Below are 22,143 nucleotides of genomic sequence, written 5' to 3'. Positions count from 1 at the left end.
CTCAGAAATTAGGAATTTTCCATCATAGAATACAACAGTGTGAAGCTCTCCTGTTGTCTTTTTTTCAAAAAAAGCAAAGGGATCTTTCACGCTGAAATTTGTACTTTTTAAAGCAAATGCTGTTTTGTATAGCAATATGTGCACCCTTTATTAAATTGTCACTAAGCTAATTTTAAAAAAAATAGTAACAGGGAATTATATAAGAATTATACGAAGCTTTACAGCTTTAACAACATCAAAAGCAAGCACTCACATCATGGATCAGTGTTTCCCCTATGAGCATCCCAAAGATGTCTGTGAAGGTGACAGGCTGCCCTGAACTCTTCTTGTTCCACAGAGCCTCGATGTAGCGCTTGACCTTCTGAGGGGTAAGCAGCAGCAGGGGGTTGTGGCTCACAGAGTGCATTAGCTCCTCATTGATCTCCTTGGGGCCCTTGGTTGGAAAATCCGGGTGGGAATACAGAGTTGACATGTACCTGCAATGGCAAACAGGCCCTGTGAGCATCAAACTTGCTGCAGTGTCAGCTGCCTGAAAGCTACAAAAAGCTCAGAAATTAGTTGATGCAGTTACTGATTAAATCAGGTTAACTGACTCTCCATTTATACAGGAAATTGTCAATTCTTTTTTCTCAAAGCACAGAAAGCTGAGCAATTTGCTCTAAATATAAGCATAGGATCAGACACTCAACATGCATTTTCCATAATGTGTATAAAGCAAATGATTAAAGAGTCCTCATTTTTCTGTTTAAGGGATAAGAGACAGAATATCCAAAGCTGAAAGGAGCTCCTCCAGTTAGCACAGCCCTTTGGCACACCAGATGTCCTGGAAGGACACATGGAGCTCTCCCGCTGTTAGTGGCATCTCTCTGCCCTCCAGTTCACTATCATTACTGAAAAATTCCTAAAACATCTCAGCATATCACAGAATTCCAGAATGGTTTGAGTCAGAAGGGACCTTAAAGCCTCTCTAGAGCCACACCTTCCACTAGCCCAGGTTGCTCCAAGCCCTGTCCAACCTGACCTTTGGACACTCCCAGGGATCCAGCGGCAGCCACAGTTTCTCTGGGAAACCTCTGCCAGGGCCTCCCCACTCTCACAGGCAAGGATTTCTTCTCAATATCCCATCTAAACCTACTCTCTGTCAGAGGGAAGCCATTCCCCCTTGTCTTGTCCCTCCATCCCTTGGAAACAGTCTCTCTCCATGTTTCCTGTCATCTCCTTCAGGCCCTGCAAGGCCACAGTGAGGTCACCCCAAAGCTTCTCTAGGTGCACAATCCCAGCTGTGCCAGCCTTTCCTCCCAGCAGAGCTGCTCCATCCCTCTGACCGTCCTGGTGCCTCCTCTGGGCTCTCTCCAGCAGCTCCAGCTCCTTCCTGTGCTGGGCCCCAGGGCTGGGGCAGCTCTGCAGGTGGGGTCTCACCTGAGCAGGGCAGAGGGGCAGAATCCCAATCCCTTTCCTGCCACCCACACTGGGGGCTCAGCCCAGGGCACGAGGGGTTCTGGCCTGGATATGGCCCCACTTTCCAGGATATGATGCTTCCATAATAAACTGAAGCACAGTAACTACAACCTGTGCAGAGAGTTAGCTGACTGTGTGGAAGAGGCAAATCATGAGTTTGTTACTGAGAAACAAGTTTAGTTTTACTGCAAACAAAGCTCAGACATGTGTGCAGGCAGCCCTGGCTTCTATTTGGTTGGGTTAGGCCACACCAAGACTAATCTATGAAAGGCTCATTTACTATTATTTACCCAGTGACCTGGCTCAGGCACATATCCCTTACTCCAGACACAGCTCTGAGACACACACAGGGTCAGCCTGGCCCTGAGGTCATGCCCAGCCATTTCTGTTACTGCACAACCAATCCTGTCCCACGTGGGCTGCCAGGACTCCATCCACAGGTTCAGCTCCTGGGTGCAGGGAAAGGAGAATGCAGCTGGAGAAGTCAGCACAAGGTGGAAGCAAGACGGCAGAAAAGCATTGCTCCAGGGTTAGGCATGCAGCTGAGGGGACAAGCAAAAACCTGCCTCTCCCACCAGGAAAGGAATTCTCCACCCTTCAGGAAAAAAAGAAAAGAGAATTATTCCCAAGTGACAGATTGCATGGAAAAGAAAGAAAAGAAAGGGAGTGCCAAAGTGTCAATTTATTTATTCATCAAGCAAGGTAAGACTGAAGGGTGACATCAGAGAGCAAAAGCAAATTTATTCAAACACAACAGTGTCCAATCTGGAGCAGTTCAGATAATCTTGCTATTTTAACTCAGATTTTATAGGTTTACATTAGATCAACTACGTATTCACCCCTGGGTTTTCCCCAAAACAGACCTCATAGCCAACAGAGTGACCTCTGTCCTGAGCAGGGACTGCCAACCCTTCCCTAGAATCACAGGGAATGTTTTAACACCACATTGCACAATTCCACTGCTCTCCATCCACCTTCTGCTTTTCACAGCTGTGACAGAAGTCCATCCATCTCTCTCAATGGACAGTGATAAATCTGCCCCACCACCAGTGACAGAAAACACGGGCTCTGACCTTTTTTAGTCCAACCTAAATGAGAAATTTACTCTAGTCCGCAGACACTTCTGGCATTTCAAAACCTCCTGGCATTCTGAAAGCTTCCCTCTAGTCTGGGAGGGGGGAAGCAAACTTCAAACAATGGAAAATAATTGACCAAAAAAACCATACAAGCAGTAGAACTGATCATCAAGAGACAGTTTTGGGGTTAGAGTATGGATTAAAATTCATGAGCTTCCTTAGAGCTAAACCAGGTGATAAAACTCATCCCAAGCAGATTCCCTGCTCGTTTATATTACAAGTCTTTTTCTCTCAAAGACTTGAGACATTTGTATGATCTCATCCCTGAGTGTGAAAGGACCCTCGAGGTCTCTGCTCCAGCCTCCTGCCCAATGCAGAGCCAGCCTAAGTCAGACAAGGCTGCTCAGGGCTGTGCTCAGTCAAGTTCAGCTTTCACATGAGCACTGCCTGAGTCAGACTGAGAGGATGACGCCATCCCCAGCCTACCCAGCCTACCCACGTGAGAACGGCTCAACACATTCCGGTGCTTGGCCACTCTCACTGCAACAGAGTTTCTCTAAGAGTTAATCCAATTACTTCTTGTCCTTTCTCTGGGCACCTCCAAAAATAATCTGTTTTTTTCAAGCTACTCATCAGGAACTGAAGATAACAATAAGGTCTCCCCTATCAATACCTGTGCCTGCTCCTCAAGGCCAAATGAACCATTTTAAAACCTGATGTGTTGTCTAAATTAAACAGTGCCAGTGGGACTGAGACAGTGGGTAATCCACAGTGGGTTCCCTGCAGTGTGGCAGCCAGGCCCTAGGCATTTCCAGTAAATCCACCAGGATTTTACACTGGGAGCAAGAGATCTTTCACAAGAACCACAAGGTTGAAAGAGACCTCCAAGATCATCGAGCCCAACCCAGCACAACATCTCAATTAGACCATGGGACCAGTGCCACATCCAGTCTTTTTTTAAACACATCCAGGGATGGTGACTCCACCAACTCCCTGGGCAAACCATTCCAACATTTTATCACCCTTTCTGTAAAACACTTGTTCCTAATATCCAACCTATACTTCCCTTGACACAGCTTAAGACTGTGTCCTCTGGTTCTGTCAGTTGTTGCCTGGAAATCTTTCAGTGATTCTGAGGAGCTCTAAAAGCCCTCCCAAAGCACACAACACATTTTGGGCTGATTGAGCCATCAGCTTCAAAACACAAGGGATTTTTTTGGTTTTTCACATTTCATCAGGAAAATAAAACTCCATACATTAGGTGTTGATATAGAAATATGGGTGTATATTTGTGGCACCTCTTTCCATCCATTCCTGCTCTCAAAGCTCCTGCAAGAGCACCTGGAGCCTGAGCTGTCCTTGCCCTTTGGAGCACCCAAAATACCTCCACCAGCAGACTTGGATGTGCAAAATGTGCTGTGAATTATAACCATAGAAATAAGCTCTCATGACAATTCCTTCAAGAACTGGCTGCAGGGAAGCTGAGGATAATCAAGAGCAAGGCCTTACCAGGTGGATCCAGAGAGCCCAGCAATGTATGTGGCACAGTCCAGGACTCCTGACTCATAAAGTGCTTTCATGACTCCAGCAAAGCCCACCATGGCCCGGAACCCCCCTCCCGAGCCCAGCACGGCGATCACCGGCACCTGCAGGGACAAGAGCAACACAACCACCACATCAGTGACAAGGGACACACCTGGGAGCACCCTCTCCAACCCCTGAACACCCCAAGAAGAATTAGAATTTATTTGAAGAAGTCACCACTTGTAGTAAGATTTCTGAACAAAAATATACTCAGAATTTCTTTAGAATGTCTGTTCTTCTTTATCACAATCTGAAATAGGGGAGTTATTAAATTCAGTTATTAAAGGAACTATTCAGTTACAAAACCACAGAGATTTTTAAAGCAACCTAAACACCAGCTTTAATCCAATTCATATCATTGTGACAGAGCCAAAGGCAGTAAAATTTATTAATGAGAAACAGAACAGAGACAAATAATATTTTGACTGGGAGTTTAAAAACAAGTTTTATAACGAAAACATCCAGTATTACTACATAGCATGAAGACAGTCTCAACTTTACTACCACTTTGCAAAAACTGCCAGAGAGGTAATGGGAATTCACGGGGATCTGGACAACTACTCAGCCACCAAGAGAGGAGTGAGCAGAACCAAACATGTTTATTGTGGCACCAGGTTAAAATTGTGTCCACAGGGGTTTATTTTACACTTTTCTCCTTACTGCCCAGCCCAGACATCCAGGCCGTTCCCCTCAACTGCACAGCTTCCCCAGGTATCTAAAGAAGACAAAATAAAAATTCATTTGCTCCCACCATCATGTGTTTTGGCCTCAGCAAAGGGCCCACCTGGTTCCCAGTTTCCAAAACCCAGTAGGATTTTCCACTGTTCAGTGGTGACAAAGGAACCATCTCTTAGTTGCTGCTGATCATAAAAAGAATCACACAGCTGTGCAGAAAGCCCCTATCTGATCAAACTGCTAATCTGTCAAAAATCTCCCTGAAAGGCAATTTCAGGTGCCAATAGATGGGATTAGTGACAAGAAAAGGATCCATGTGACGACAGTCTTGTTCTTTCTGCAGACTCCATGCTCCAAGCCATGAAACTCCCCTGAGGACTGACTGTCACAAGGAAATGCCCATGAACAATGGCCAAGGCACTCAAGATGTTTCTTGAGGCTTCCACTCCCCAAAACTGCTTCTTCTTGATGCAGTGGGATTATTTTGTTACCTCCTTCATAAGTGTTCAGCTTTAGTAACAGAAACCACAAGTATTCCTGGCCCCACATTCATCATGCAGCTCTAGAGATAGGGATCTATCCCAAAAATGACACAGCCCAGGAAAGGGTTTGGGATATGTTTTGTTAAGCCAACACCCCAATAACGGAGCAGTTGCTTTGAAGGAAGAGCCCTGTCAGTAATCACTCCTTTAATAACGTGGGGAGGCTTTGAAAGCGCCTCAGGAGCACTGCCCACTCAGCCTGAGCAGACACATCCCAACAGGATGGAGATGTCACCTGCAGGTGCAGGCCTGGAGAGGTATGCGAGAACACTTGCAGAGCACCACTGCTCCACTCAGCAGTGCACTGGCACCAGGGAAAATGGGAGTGTCCCTCAGGAGGCAGAGGAATCCACTATGGAGACAGGCTGGCAGTGTCCAGGAGAGTCACCAACATCCTGACTGCAAATGCTTCCTGGATCCACAGGCACTCTGGGCATCCCAGATTCCTGCACTGGAAGGGTGGATACAGCAAGGGGAAGGTGGATTATGGAATCACAAAATCCTTCAGGCTGGAAAAGACCTCCAAGATCATCAAATATAACCATCAGCCCAGCACCACCACTGTCTTCACCACTAAACCTTGTGCCCAGGTGCCACAACCACACATTTTTTTAACACCTCCAAGGATGATGATTCCACCACTGCCCTGGGCAGCCTCTTCCAATGCTTTACAGCCCTTTCCATGAAGAAATTTTCCCTAATATCCAACCTGACCCTCTCCTGCACAGCTCAAGGCTGTTTCCTGTCATCCTGTCCGTGTTCCCTGGAGAAGAGCCTGACCCCTCTGGCTGCCCCCTCCTGTCAGGGAGTTATAGAGAACCAGAAGGTCTCCCTGAGCCTCCTTTTCTCCAGGATGAACCTCCTCAGCACCCATGGGCATTGCACTGCAAATAAAGAAAACTTTAAAATTATGATAAAAAACAACTGAAGAGAAGCACCTACTGCACATTTCTGCTCATTTATTTCAATAGAAGTTGAGCTGCAGCATAAATCAAGTGAGGCAGATTCAGAGTCCTCTCCTGCTCTGCAGAGCAAGCAGGCAGGTTTGTTAAAACAGCTTTTTAGCTCCAATTCAGTCTCTGATGTGTTTAAGGGCACAAAACAGTAAAAACTGAAATTAAATACACCCATCCTGCAAGTTTCCCTATGGGATAAATACAGCAGAGGCAGGGAGGGGGGAAGGAGCTGTAGCCAGAGCACCTAGAGCCAAGAACCAAGGAACCATGTCCTGATGAAGAACAGAGAACAGTGAATACCAAGGGCTGCACACTCCTTTACTGAACCCCAAATCCTTTGTACAGAACCACCAGCACATGAGTTCACTCAAACCAAAAGGTTCTTAATCATATCTTCCAGTAATCAGGCAAGAAAAAGCTAAACCATACTAAATCTTGTTTTGGGAATGAGTAGTGCATGTATATTTATCCAAATGCCCTGGAAACACAGTGCACAAAATCTGAATACCTGTGGTGGAAAAAGAATGCCATAGGGCACACAAATGATTATTAAAAAATTGTTCTGCAAATCCAGTCACAGAGAACTATATGCTTTCTTTAGAAGATTATGATATTTTTAGAAAATTGCTTGAAGCAGCAAAAATAAAAAAAATAAACTGAGCAATAACAGAAATCTCTACCTCTGTGTTTCCAGAATGTGCCTCAGGATTAAGTTAGGAAATTTGAAACTACTCACTTCCCCATACAGACATGTATAATGAATTCAGAGGTATTAAAATCTCTCAGCATCCCTGCAAAGCACAAGCTACTCAGAGATGAAGCAACTTGGGTGGACTTTGAGTAAGTGACTTGTCCAAGATTAAACAAGCTCCACAGACAGCTGAAACTACTCAGTGTCTCCCAACTTCATGTTAAGACTGCAAACATCCCATAAATCCTCCTGCTATCTTCCATCTGCAGCAATAAAACTACAGTTTAATTTGAACAAAAAGGGTTTTTTCATTGCTAAGAAACAGATGAAAATTCTGACAAGTCAACTTAGAAATAAACATTTGACATATGAGAAATGGGAGGATACCTACAGTTACTGTCTGGGAAGATGCAGTTTAACTGATAAAATTTCTGTATTGGAGACAGTGAGGGATACCAAGGGAAAATGATGACACAAAGAATAAGAGAGAGATCTTAACTATCCTTCGTAATAATTAATGTACATCCTTTGTAATAATTCATGCACAGATACCACCTGCATGGAACTGAGACCTGAGGCACTGAGTAGCACTCCAGCTCCAATTGGAGCTTGGCAGAATATTCAGATCCTTTCTGAGGAAGACCCTATTCTGCTCTAGGTCACACCAATGTCACACTGACAGATTCCTACTCTGATATGATCTGCATGTGTTAAAATTAAAATAACTGAACTGAAAATTAAGAAACTTTGAAAATGTTCCTTTCTCAATGCACACAATTTATCTCAATTAAGATATTATATAATCCCAATTAAAATATGTACAATACTTGTTAAATTCTTTCATGTTCCTCAGAAAGTTCACAGAAGAACATTCACAAAGCAAGACAGAGTTCAAAAGTACACAACAATAAAACATTTACCACCTGCTCAAAACTTCATGGAAATGTAAAAGATATTCTTCAGTGCTGGCTGCAAAACACTGTCACATTCTCATACTAAAAATGCACAAAAGGAATCAATACCAATGAAGGAATCAACCCAGATTAATTCAAGGACTCTGTTCCTTGCTTAACACCCCTACAGGCACAAAGTGTTGCTCTCATAATCCTGGAAGCAGCACAGGAGAGGGAATGGGCAAGGAAGAGGATGGAAAAGCTACCACAAAGTAAGTAGATCTGTACCAAGTGGATTCTTAATTACCTCTAAATAATGCAGTGCTTTATGGAATCACTGGAGAGCTCAGTAGGATCTGGGCCCCTTCCTCACTGTGGTGTGAGGCCCCAGCACAGGGTGCCCAGAGAAGCTGTGGCTGTCCCTGGATTCTTGGGAGCGTCCAAGGCCAGGCTGGACAGAGCTTGGAGTAACCTGGGCTAGTGGAAGGGGGTGGCACTGGATGATCCCTACAGTCCCCTACCACCCAAACCATTCCCTGATTCTGTGCTCTGACCCAAGCCACCATCAGCCCACTGAGATCTACTGGCTTCCCTTCCTCTTGGCTTGGTTCAAGCAAGTCAAGGAAAGCTGCAGCTCCTTATGTTTCAAAGAAATAAAACTTCCTAATCCTGATCCAGTAAAACTGGCTCAAGGAAAAGAAGGAAGGGAAGAAATAAACTAATTTCCAAGCTGACTCTAAATTTAAACCAGCTCATTTCCTGCCTAGTCTTTCAGAGATGAAGGTCACAAAGCACGGGATGGGTACTGGGCATGCAGGGGCACATTCTGTGCTAGGTGAGTGCCCAGAGCCACTGCAGGATTCAGCAGGTATTTCACACACCCTGAGGCACTTTTCAGATGGCAATCTCCCATCAGAGCCAACACCTTAACAAAGCCTGGGATTCAAATGGAGGGGAAATGGAGTAGTTTTTTTAAGGGGTCAATAAATCAGAGAATCCTAGAATGATTTGGCTGGAAGGGACATTAAAGCTCATCCACTGCCACCCCAGGGGTACCTTCCACTGTCCCAGGCTGCTCCAAGCCCCATCCAACCTGGCTATGGATATAGTCAGGGATGGGGCAGCCACAGCTTCTCTGGGCACCCTGTGCCAGAGCCTCACCACCCTCACAGGGAAGAATTTCTTCCTAATACCTAATCTAAATCTCTCCTTTTATAGCTTCCTCTGGTCATAAACTTTAATTTGTAAATTTAGAGCCAAGAAAAATTACTCTCCAGGCTAAATACTGCATGTTCAGAGAGGAAAAGAATTTTTATAAACAATAATCTTTCTCCACTGAACCCTTCCACCTCTCACACCTCACTCTTTCCTCTCCCAGGCAAACGAAGAATTCCAAAGGGTGATGCTAATCCTGATGGGAGCTCTCCAAACTTACATCCCGGGAAGTGGTCGGGCTCTGGCTGTTCTCCCCTAGAAATGCCTTGATGCTGTGCATGATGTTGTCCCTGCGCTGCTGCCGGAACCTCTTCTCCTCGTCGCACAGCGCCATGCTGAACCGCAGGTCCGTGGAGGAGCTGTTTGCAAAAGGGACAGGCTGTCACAGGAGGTGCAGTTCCAAACAGGCTCACAAACACCACCGTGGGAAATGAGCAGACACAAGCAGAAAGTCCTCACCCACTTACAAAAGATGAAATGAAATGAAATAGTATTTTTCATGTGAAGTGATTGAGGCAAAGAACAATGTGTCTTTAAGACATGCATTTTATATAGAACTCATTAAAAGCAAATAATTAAATATAGCAAGTGAGTTCTCCACTCACATACAATTACAAATCTACACCACAGATCATACTGGTACACCACAGAAAAAAATAAGCCCTTTCTCTGTATTTTTCCCCACATTGTGGGATAAAAAAATGTGCACAAGGTTGTGTAAGGATCTCAGTGCCATTTCCCATAGACAGCAGAGAGGAGGAGTGGACAATCCACCCTGGTACCCACTGAAAAGCACACAATGGTGAAATGGATCCATTTAGGCTCAGATAATAATTCCCCAGACCTTTAAAATAACTTATTATGTAATAAAATAATAGGATTAAGAAAAGGGGGGGAAAGATTCCTTAGAAGCAATGTTCCATGAAGATATCCACAATTTGCATGGATATCAGGGAATAGCAGCAGAACTTGATAAGATCCTTTACATTTCAAAGCCTAAGAAGACACTGCCAAGCATCTTCTGTTTATTTAATGTCAGAGATATGAAATGCTTGTAATGTACAAAGTCTGACTGGTTTAGGGTGGTCTCAAGGACCACCCACAAATGCATTTTCCTAGTACAACATGATGAGTAGAAATTATCCCTGGGGGATGTTTGTCAGCCTCAAGAGTAATCAGGAAGTAATTTGACTTTTACAGTGCTCAGTGCTCCTATTTATGGTTACAGACAAAAAAGGACTCCTTAAATTCCTTGCTCTCAGAAAATAATTCTGTCAAAAACAGAATTACAACATAAAAATAAACCAAAGTTGTAAGATTTCCTAATTTTTACAGTACCTGGTATTTCTATGTAACAACAAGGAATTTCTGCACTCTACTTCACATATTTTTAAGAAAATCCCAGCAGGGTGGGACTCTTGAGGTGTACTGTTCAGGGCCAGGAGTTGGACTTTGATGATCCTTGTGGGTCCCTTCCAATTCAGGATATTCTGTGATTCCATGAAAATTTTAATGAAGTTTTAAATAAAAAAATTTCTTTGTTGCTGGTAATTTTTCGCTTTTTAAAAAAAAAATATGTGAGATACTCACCATACTTCCAGAGACAATTCCAAAGTCATTTCTGTGACCTAAACAAGAAATATTTAAATATGGTTACAGCACTTAGAGAGGGAAAACCCACAAAAACACCTGGAACATCAACTACTGTCAGAACTTTTCTTTCTTTCTTTCTTTCTTTCTTTCTTTCTTTCTTTCTTTCTTTCTTTCTTTCTTTCTTTCTTTCTTTCTTTCTTTCTTTCTTCATTCCTTCATTCCTTCCTTCCTTTCCTCTTCAATTTTTTTTTAAAACGGAAGATATTTTTGGCACATATGAATGAGATTCTTCTAGATGGATTTTTTTTAAAGCACACAGTGTGATTCCAAAATACACCACTAGCACTGAATACAGTGGAAAATGTTGGTAAGTGCTGGCTTTCATTCCTCAGATCCCACTGTCTTGCCCTTCTTGCACTGCTAATTCCTTTCTGACAGTGCAACTCATCTCTGTCCTGAGGGGATCTGATTCTCTTCACCCACTCACAGCTGGCAGAAGAACCAGGGGATCACATCTAAGTGCCACCTGGGTGAGGGAATCATTGCTCTGTGTTCCACAGGAGCCACCAAGTGTCTCTTCACAGCTAAACATGCCTTAATTAGCAATCAGGAAGGGTGACTGCTCACAACTTGTTGGAAAATCCAATAAATGTCACTGCACAATGGCTTCACTTGCCAACCTCACTGAGCTCCCTGGCCATGAGCTACAGGTTGGCCTCCTCTGCCTTTCACAGAAAAGGATGCCTGCAGGCACGAAGTTAAAAAATTAGGATTAAAGCACCAATTCCCTGTCAGGCACAATCCAGGAGTACTGGCTGTGGAACTAAGACAGAATGGAGAAGTATTTTCATCCTCTGTGCAATGGCCTCACTGGTGCAGCCCTGGAGGAGTGACAGACTCAGACTGTCCTCTATGTAAAACCAGATTCTCCTCCTCACTTGGGGCATGTGAGCACAAGGATGGAGCCACAACACACCAGACTGAAGGTCTGCTTGACCCTCAGACAGCAGTGAAGGATCTGAGATGCAAAGCTGCCTCTGACTCCCACATGCAGACCCAATTCTGAAATGGGAATTGCAAATGAGGCAGGGCATGAGCAAGGTAGGGGGGAAAAAACAGGCAGAGAAACAACAAAGGGAGGAACATGAACAAACAGAGTGAAGAGTCACTGACGAAGCACTTCAAAGGCAGGGAAGCAATTACATTATTCCCCACCTGATATTAGTAATTTAGAAAGCACTCCTGAAACCATGCAGTGATCCAATGCTTACAAAAATGTATGCACATGACATAAATCTTTGGAGGGAAGCATTCCATCGGGGAGGTATCATGGCATTTTCTGTACCTTATACAAGCTGCCACAGCTATTTCAGGAATACATGCTATGTATACATTGTCCACATCAGGCTCAACCTATCTCCCCTTAACTATTTGCTTACAAATTTCAGAGTGTATTTGCCTTTTTTGCAGTTTTTTTCCCCTATAACTCCCTACCAAGTTTTGCTGAACACTGATGAGAAGCTCAAGCAAGGCAAGGCCTTGTATTAATTGAATGAGCTTTGTGAACTGTGTTTGCAAAATGTATTCATCAGTTCTTTCTCACTGCCCCACCTCACACCTGGCAGAACCAGGACCTGCTCACAGCCCATGCTCTGGAAGCCCAAGAGTTACTGAAACACTTAGTCAAATAAATATGCAGAAACTTTTAAAAATGCTGTTATTTTAAAAAGGAAAAATAATGGAGGGTATCAAATTTCCAACCGCCCTAAGGCTATGCCAAATTAAATGCTAAACCTCATATATGAAACTCTCTGGTTTCCAATAAATAGGCCTTTAACCAGTTACTTGCTGTAACTATGCCTTTAAAGTTTTATCACATGGAAAACAGCAGAGTGGCGACAAATCGGGATCTCTGCTCATACAACAAACTACAGCCCAAACCAGAAATGCAGATTGTATTTATAGATTTTAGTATGTGCAGAACAAGCTCCATTCCACCCAGATTTAATAACAGTTTCCAGGTGTTACAGTGCAGGCAGACAAGCCCCACTGAAGTGATTCCATCTGTTTGCAGACATGTTTAAAGGGAATAATCCAATTACTGCATCATTGCATGTTAACCAGGGCTGTGTTACAACAAGCCACTTACAGAAAGTGAAACGTGTCATAATAAAAGAATTCCTTCAGCTTTGTGGAAGCCACAGGCAGCAGCAGGAGGGGCAATGAATGCACTGACCAGCAAACTCTGAGTAACCTCACACTAACTCAGGCCATGAAACTAAATTGCATCAAGTGTGGAAGAAACTGCTTTAGGCAGAGAAAGTTCCAAACTAGACTTTTAAAGAGGATTCTTCCAGCAGGGACACCAAGGCATTCAGTGGCACTGTTTTGCCTAATTCTGCTCTCAGCAGGGCTGTAAGAAGACAAATAGTTAAGGCTTAAAAGTGTCTTTAGGCTCTGTGTTTATCTGTGGGTAACAGTGAATGCTCAGAAAACTTCTGACCAGGGCAAAGTCATCAATGTCCAACTTACATCATTGAAAGTTAACTGGACTTCCTTCTTCTCTCCCAGTTTCAGAGAAGAGATGGGAAACGTGGATGTGCCAAGAGTCTCATCCATAACATAGTTGGCATCCATGAGAGTAACCTGGAAGAGATATCTGGATATTCAATTCTCCTGCAAGAAATCCCTTTTTAATTCCATCAAGCCTATGCCTGAAGTAAAAAAAAAAAAATTATGGAGAAGGAATGGCCCTGACCCAACCCAGTCAATGCCCAATGCCAAATTACATTTCTTTTAAAGCACATGGACAGTGGAGGTAGCACTTCAATGAACTGAACTGCAGGAGTACACCAGGATTATTCACAGTGGGATTTTCATCCCAGCACCTTTCTGGCAGCAAATCTCACCATCTTTCTAATACCTTCAAATTCTACATTTAAAGCACAGTACCTTCAAATTTCCAGTCAGTAAAATTTCCCTATGGAGAAACTTGTATTGTTCTAACTGTGAAAGACCAGAAAACCATCCAGCAACTTTTCAGAGAAGATGGAATCCACATGCCCCAGCCTTGACTCTACAGACCAAGATTGGTACAGCAGTGATTTGGCAAAGTGTGCAGCATTCCAATTTACACAAAGCTGCTCTCTGTATCCAGCCAGACCTTCAAGTCTCTTCTCATACCCTCCATGCTGGAGCAGAGACCTTTCCAAAATAGGATAATATCCAAAGATGGATGTGGATATGGCAGGACACCATTCCATGCTTTTGCTCTAATCCATGTGGATCTATGTTTAGCAGACTTTTGTATCCCCAGTGGCTGCTTTCCAAGTAAGATATTCAGAAAGAATTTCAAATTATCATTTACACTGTTTTTATTAAATCATATCTCCAGACTCATTTGACTTACAGGGTTTTTTTCCACTTTGTGGCATTATATCTTCTAAAATATCACATCTTTGTGGCTTGGACTGTATCTTTTGCAGAAAACAAAAGGAGTCAAGATACAATCACCTGAATAATCACTTGCTACATCTGGGTTCAGCCTCTTCTCACCTATAAAGAATCTTCTTCATCCTGTGCCACAAGCAACCCTTTGAAATTATAAATTCTCTTAATTTTAGGACAGAGCTCGTTATTTTAATGGTATTTACATTGTTCTCTTTCCTTGCAGAACTTTATGCCCATTCCTGCAATCTCTGAGCGCTGTCTCTTAAAACCAAAAGCAAAAGCTTCTCAATGAGATTTTGAAGAGCTGCTTACACTTCAGAGGAAAAACTGCACTTGGGATAGAGTTAAAATTGCAGATTTAAACAAACCAAGGAGTCACAAGGATTGTGGAGCCTGAGCTTCAGAATTCACAGAGGGTTTGGGTGGGGAGCTGATTTTACATATTTCTGACACTGCACTCCATTGTAGCATCCAAAAGCTCTTGCCTACACTACCAGGTCAACAATTAACCATTATTAAATGTTATCTACCCTTGGCAGGCAATTTTCAGAACCAGCAACAGCCTTTAGTTATTGCAAAGACACATTTCTACCTATAATCCCTCTTGCTGTGTTTGTGACTGCAGTAATGTTATTCTTTTCAAAACCCTTGAACCAAATTTTGTCCTCAACAAATTCAAACATTCCTATGGAAGCTGCCTAAGTGTAAGGGAGCTCAGAGCAGGACCCAGGCTCTGCTCCAGGAGGTCCAGCAATGGCCCCAGAGAAACAGGCAGGAACTGAAGCCCAGGAAATCATTGTGAATTCCCTAACATCTTTTGTCTCTAGAGCAGGATGCATGGGATGATCCAACATGCTCCAACAAACTGCCCATGGGTGTAATGCTCAAACTGTAGAGCGTTCCCCAGGAACACAGGGACCTTGTAGGATGCACAACTCCCTTTCAGACCCCAGGTATGATGATCACAAGCTCAAGGAAAACCTTCATAGGCTGCAAACCCATCCCAGTTGGCAATTTAGACTGAAGAGAGTCAGAAGAGAGCAGGTGGTGGCAGGGCCATCCTCTATGAAGAACAGAGCTCACAAAGGACCAGAGCTAACCTTAAATCCTTGCCATGCCCACTCAGAAAACACATCTAACTTTCAGCTTTGTGTACAGTCTGGAGAAGTTTAACACAGTGAGACTGAGCAGTGGCTTGGCCAACAAGGATGCACATGGAGTGGTCCCCAGAAGATTCCTGGGTGGGCTCCAGGCAAGGAGGACACAGCAGACTCAGACTTTTGCTTTGTCTCCAAGGGCAGACACTTGACTTCAGCCCTACCTATTCCCTGTCTGTAAGAGCTGAATCAGGGAGGAAGCAGAGAGCAGTACTCCACAGTTGATGTAAGGAATAACAAACTACTATCCCTCAGGAGCTGTCCAAGAGATGACTCATAGTCATATTTTGTAATGACTCTTCAGGCTACTCCTTGAATAATTCCATTTATCCAACACCTCCTGCTTAGCACCGCAGCTAAACCCAGGTTTCACATTTTAAATAAAGGGGTGATCTTGAGACATCAGATGGCACATACATGTAAGCCACTGTTATTTTACCCTCCATCTCCCCAGCCCAGCCATGGGATTTACCTCCAGAACATTCTCCAGATTGGGGTCTAGAATGAACTCGAAGGTCTCGTTCCACACAGGGTTGATGTCATTGTTGAAATGCTTGGTTCTCTTCCTGCAGTCAGGGGCAGTGGGGATGAACAGCTCCACGTAGGGATCTGGAGTGTCAACTGTGGAGCAGAACACAGGTCAGGCAAGGGAAAACTCCAGCTTGGGCAGGAATAATTGATAAAATAGTGTGAAACCACAGATCCACTCACGGTCAAGGACAGAAAGATATGAAACTCTCTAAGTTACATAAATGTAATGACAGAAGTTATACCAACAATCTCCACAAAAGAAACATTGGGCTTTTAGGAGGGGTGGGGACAAGCCTTGAGCAAACAATGGCACAGGGACTGAGTCAAGTTTATTGGGAATATGCAAATATCTGCCAGGCAGTGGTAAACGTTTTTAAAAGCTTTTACTTCTTCCTCTCTTTCTAGCCTTTAATGGCTTTGGCTCGTGTCACAGTAGCAAGTATCCCACAAAACAAGGAAAACAAGCAGTTTGCTGTGGGTTTTGGCTCCTCTTTCACCTTTGCTGGTTTGGGAGTGATGGAGGAAATCAGTCACAGCACTGCAGTGCTGCACACGAAGTACTCAGCTGTGAAACACTGCCACCATCACAGCTCTGGGGAATCACCACAGGATCAGGACCTTATTTACACAGCAGAACCCCAATTGGAAACAGAGATATGGCAATTGCAGCTGATGGGAATTACCAGGGGGAGAAAAGGAAACACTGGCAAATCCCATCGGATGTGTCTAAAAATAGCCATTCCTGAGAGCACAGAATGCAGCCTACAAATGTATTTTCTGATAAGTTAAAGCATGCAGGGATTTTCTGTACAATGGGGCGTGGGGAAAGTTTTGTGTCAAATGGAGCCAGGACTCAGATGCTTCCCAGGAGAGCAGGGGAAGTTATTTCTGTGGTTGTGGTGGATCATGAAAAGCCTCCTGCTCTGTTGTGGTAAAACACCCACATCTTTCCAACACTGAAATACGGAATCAGAGAATATCCTGAGCTGCAAGGGACCCACACAGATCATCAGTCCAATCCCTGTCCTTGCACTGACACCCCAACAGTCCCACCCTGTGCATCCCTGGGAGCTTTGCCCAAACACTCGTGGAGCTCTGGCAGCCTTGGGGCTGTGCCCATTCCCTGGGGAGCCTGTTCAGTTCCAAACACCCTCTGGGGAAGAGCCTTTCCCTGATCCCCAGCCTGACCCTGCCCTGGCCCAGCCCCAGCCATTCCCTGGGTCCTGTCCCTGGGCACAGGTAGACCAGAGCTGTCTGTCAGGAGGAAGCTGAATCCTCTCCTCCAAGTTTGTCCTCTGCTTTAGTGAAACATTATCAAGCAAACCAATACTCACCACAAACAATTCCTTAAAGGCCTCTCTGGGGAAGAGATTAAACCCCATCATGAAGAAAAACAAGTCCAAACATTTCTCCTTGTACATATTTTAAGTCTAAAGATACCTTTTTTCAATAAAGGCAAATTTTAGAAACTCTAGGAGTTCAATAAAACCTTATCCATGAGGTTCCTGAGGCCCAGAACCACTTCTCCCTCATACTGGGAGAAGAAGAGGAAAACAAAGAAGTTGGATAATTTCAAATCAAATGTCTTCTGGGGAAAAAACCCTGACCAAACAACCAAAAAAAAAAAAGAAGCTTTTGAAGGCTGGAGAACTCAGTAGGTTCTGAATGTGTCCCCAGGCAAACCCCATTCAGTGTTTTCCTAATCCAACTTCCCAAGGAGTTTACCACTGTGCTTCATACCTGTGGGGCTCAGGTAATTGCTATACTGAGGTGGTCTCAGTGCTCCTTGAGTCATGAACAAGCAGCTATTTAAAGCTGGGGATCAGTGTGGAAAGCCTTTAAATAGCAATCTTTATTAGCTCCTGAGGAATGATGTCTGAACTTGTCTCTGTTATGGGCAGGGGAACTGGGGGATCAAGCCCCAAGTCTTTCCTCACCAGCAGATGTTCCAACTTGACAACTTTTCCATTAGTTCCTTTCAACTGCTACACAAAACTCTGCCACAAAGACAAGAATCAAGAGAAACAAGGCTCTTTGAAACTAAAAATCCATGAAGTGACAAGGTGTCATTCACAAAATCTTGATATCCAGCACAACTTTGGCAATAAACACCTGGGTTTGCTCTGCCAAGAGACTGAAGTTGCCAACAAAAACCTGGATTTTAGATAAAATCCTGATGGTTGAGCAGAGTTCTGGGCAAAACACCAGTGCCTCCCTCTGCATTCAGGTTAGGCTGTGATGGGTCCCAACTCTGTTAAAAAAATCTGATTTTTCTTATCAACACAAACAGCAAATGGTTTCCCATCCATATTTAAAAGCCCAAAGCACCTAGAAACCCCAGACCTCTGACATGCAGATCCATTATTAACATCCTAGCAGGCAAACCCTGGTAAGTGTTGAAACAGAAACTAAACTCAAGGCATGGATCAAGTAAATTTGGAAAAATCAGTCTTGGTAGTTCAGTATTGCCAAGTCACCTCACTCCATCTCTTTATTAGCTTTTTAACCCAAGGCAAAGATTTAATCACCTGCCCTTTCATGTTTGAAAGTTTATTTGGAGCTATTTTCAGTTAAGAAAATGAAAATCTATTCTTTTTTAACTTCCTTCTTTAGATGAAGAGAAAATATACAGGAAGACTGCTTGCTCTGATTAAAATATTGCTATAAGCAATACTAAACACTTCTTTGAGATACATTAATCAAAATCTCACTCCTTGGATGGGGACCAAAAACTACAAGCAACCTGGCAAATAACATGGAAGTATTCACTTAATGTATTTCAAAACACTAAAGTTATCAAATGTGCATTAAACAGCCAGCATGCACTCTCAGCATGGGTGTTTTTATTCCTGTCTGGGCTTCTGCTAATTGATTTGCCAGGTAATGTTAAAAAAAAACTGAGCTGAAAATGCAACTAAAAATAGCTTGATCACCACTGTTATCAAAGCACTCCAGAGTGGTTTAGGTTGGAATGGACCTTAAAGCCCATCCAGTGCCACCCCCTGCCATGGGCAGGGACACCTCCCACTGTCCCAGGGTGCTCCCAAGCCCCATCCAGCCTGGCCTTGGACACTTTCAGGGATCCAGGGGCAGCCACAGCTCCTCTGGGCACAATGTGCCAGGGCCTCCCCACCCTCACAACAAAGGATTTCTCCCCAATATCCCATCTAACCATGCCCTCAGGCAGTGGGAAGCCATTTCCCATTGTCCTGTCCCTCCAGGCCCTTGTCACAAGTCCCTCTCCAGCTCTCCTGGAACCCCTTTAGGCACTGGAAGGCTGCCATCCATATTTTGATTTTAAAAGGAAGAATTGTTCTGGTGTATGGGTCAAAAGCTGATGTTCAGTCATGACAAGAGAATTATCTCTATCTGGGAATTATCTCTATCTGGACCTGATGACCCTAAAGGTCTTTTCCAGCCTTGAGGATTTTGTGTAAGGGCAGCACTGTTGGGGAGCTGCTCTTTTGTTGCAGCAGCTGAGATACCAAGCTCAGTGTGCTCAGCAGCAGTCACCTGGGGGAATTTGCACTTGTTCCCAGGACATTTCTGAGGAAAGCTGAGTTTGTGTGCAGCTCAGCCCTGCTCAGGCTGTTCCTTACGCAAGCGCTGCCGCTCCATCACCATTTCTCAGGAACAAGGCAGGCTCAACCATTAAGCACAAGTATCTCAAACCTCACCTGCCTGCTAAGAAACACAATTAAGCACTTCACAATTTCAGCACTTTTGCCAAGGAGGGTCCTGCAATTAGCAGCTTGGAGGCAGATGAAGTCTTGGGTAATTAACAAAATGTTGGTGATAACTCAGATTTACAGCCCCCTATCCAAAGCTCCAGGGGCTGAAGGCACACATCCAAAAACAAGAGCAGAGTCAGCATCCTCACTGCTGGTTTTAAACTGATGCCTTAGGAATGGCTGAGAAGTAGAAAGTAAGGATTCACTGACTTTTCCTCATTTGATTTATCTCTGCTTAAGTCATGGCTATAGGATTCTCCCTTTAAATTACATTATGAATCACCAAGTGAAACACACAGTGGACAGTAATTAGGGTCAAACATTTTCACAGTGAAAAATAAGTAATGCTTTAAGCAATCTGGCTATTAGGGAAACCTGTAAAATTTTCTGCAATGACTGGAAACCATTTGATCTTATGTTATTAGTCTGGTGAGATGGCTGTCATCAGGCCTCCATATTAATATGATTAGTATTTCAGATATGTGATTTATATTTCAGTCATTCTGATTTTAATTACTTCAACAGCATAATTACCATTAAAAAATATAGAAAGCTTGTTCAAGTATAATACTGAGACGGATATATGCCTATCTCAAAATAAAAAGTGGTAATAACCCTTAATTTATCCACCATTAAATGCAATCCCATTGATAAAAACTTACCAGGTCCCAAATGACCATCTTTGTGCATTTCCCACCATTTTTCTGGCTTGCTGCTCCACAGTACAACTTGTTTAGCACATGCAGCTGAGCAGCCTGGTAGAGGTCAAGCCAACAATGGGAATTGCTGGATGACCTCTCTTTCCTCAAAGGGGAAAGAAGCTAAATAACAATAGCATTTCTATTCAAACTGTGAATTTTATGGGGTCTTGCAGTGACATGGAAATATGAGTTGGTGTCTCTGACACGGTCAGGGGAAAAAGTAATGAATTTTAAATTCACGGCTTTTCCTGGTTTCATATGATTTTTCAGTTTTTAAAAAAGGGAATTCTTAGTAATTGTACTTATCAATAACTCTCCCTACAACCACGGAACAGACACTTGAGATGCTCCAGACAAATCCATAGTCTAGCAGTAATGCAGACACCAGGAGACCTGCCAGAAGGCCACAGCAACCAAAAACCCTCAGGAGTTCTCACTGCTGCTTAAGGCACCACAGAGAATGCCAGGGCTGGAGGCTTTGGAGATTTTGCAAAGGGGTGATGCAGTGCCAGATTTTGTGAGCGGAAGGTGAATCCAAGGGAAGTAAGGCATCTCTGAAGCTGCAGCTATGCTTTGAGAAATCCTGGGATTAGGTAACACCTTCATTAAAAATTATTTGTGCCTTTTATGACAGTGCTTTTCATCTCTGGTGTTACATCATTGGGAGGAAGAACCAGCTCCCAGCACAGGCACTGCACTATCACCCAGTTCACTGGTGCAGGACACCATTGCTTCCACAGATCCAGCCTTGCAAGAGGAAAGAAACCCTAAACAAGTCAGCTTTTGGTCAAGCCACATTTGTAGAAGTGCCAATAGCAAACAAACACTGCCTTATCTAGGTTATCTGTACAAGCCCCTTTGCAGAGGCAACTCCTGATGGCTCTGAAGAGGGACATGCTGCTGGCCAAGGCTGGGGCAATTAGAGACGATGGTAACACCTCTGTGATAGCAGATTTAAGAAGAAAATCAAAATAAAGTAGAACACAGCTTTTTTCCTAGCCAGAGAAGAGGAGGAGGTGAGAACATCTGAGGGAAACAACATGGGGACACCAAGGTCAGTGGAGAGGGAGAAGGTGATCCAGGAGCCAGAGCTGAGATTCCTCTGCAGGCTGTGGTGAGACCCTGCTGGAGCAGCTGTGCCCCTGCAGCCTGGGGGATCCACAGGGATGCAGAGATCACCCACAGCCCATGGGGATCCATGGAGGGGATGCAGAGATCCACCCACAGCCCCTGGAGATCCACAGGCATGCAGAGATCACCCACAGCCTATGGGGATCCATGGGGATGCAGAGATCCATGGGAATGCAGAGATCCACCCACATCCTGGGTGACAAACTGACCCAAGCCCCCACACCCTGTCCCCTGTGCTGTAGGTGGGAAGGAAGGAGGGGATGGGGGAAGAAAATGTGGTTTAAGGGCTTATTTTACTTCTCATTGCTCTCCTTTGATTCTGTCCTTTGATTCTCCTTTGATTCTAAGCCGAGCCTGTTTTCCCCTTGGAGTGTTTACTCCCAGTCCTTATCTCAACTCATGAACCCTTCATTAAATTTTTCTTTTCTCTGCCCACCTGTGGCAGGTGAGAGTGAGTGACTTTGGTTTGTCAGTGCATTTGGTCAGTGCCAAACCATGACACCCCACCACCAAAGACATGAGCAGGACAGCAAGAGGCCTGGCTCAGCTCTGCCTGTGGGTCCAGGGAAATGCCAGACCTGGACAGGATAATTTGGCCTGCAGTAAGTACAGGCAAATCATCATATTCCTGCTGAATTACTCCAAACCCACAGTATGATTTTCAGTCCACGTTTATGCTATCCAATGGAGTACAGATTACTCCCAGTCTGGTATAAACTCTGCTAATAGAAATTTAGACTGACAGCATTTTCTGAATTG

The 22,143-nt window shown here is 44.0% G+C and overlaps 1 protein-coding gene across 7 annotated transcripts in view; it reads right to left on the bottom strand.

Moving 5' to 3' along the window:
• Positions 1–22,143, bottom strand: part of PLA2G4A (phospholipase A2 group IVA) — a 94,485-nt gene that overhangs the window by 17,640 nt on the left and 54,702 nt on the right. For all 7 annotated transcript variants that reach the window (XM_033067801.1, XM_033067806.2, XM_033067808.1 and 4 more), the window contains 6 exons: positions 15,763–15,911; positions 13,216–13,329; positions 10,681–10,718; positions 9,311–9,449; positions 4,044–4,180; positions 254–476 (listed from right to left, as the gene is read on the bottom strand). In XM_033067801.1, coding sequence (XP_032923692.1) covers positions 254–476; positions 4,044–4,180; positions 9,311–9,449; positions 10,681–10,718; positions 13,216–13,329; positions 15,763–15,911 — 800 coding nt within the window. The remainder of the gene's footprint in view (positions 1–253; positions 477–4,043; positions 4,181–9,310; positions 9,450–10,680; positions 10,719–13,215; positions 13,330–15,762; positions 15,912–22,143) is intronic.

The sequence above is a fragment of the Catharus ustulatus genome, chromosome 9 (assembly GCF_009819885.2).
Source record: "Catharus ustulatus isolate bCatUst1 chromosome 9, bCatUst1.pri.v2, whole genome shotgun sequence".
Classification (NCBI taxonomy): Eukaryota; Metazoa; Chordata; class Aves; order Passeriformes; family Turdidae; genus Catharus; species Catharus ustulatus.
Note: the sequence above shows the minus strand (reverse complement) of the source record. Positions and strands in the feature narration are given on the sequence as shown.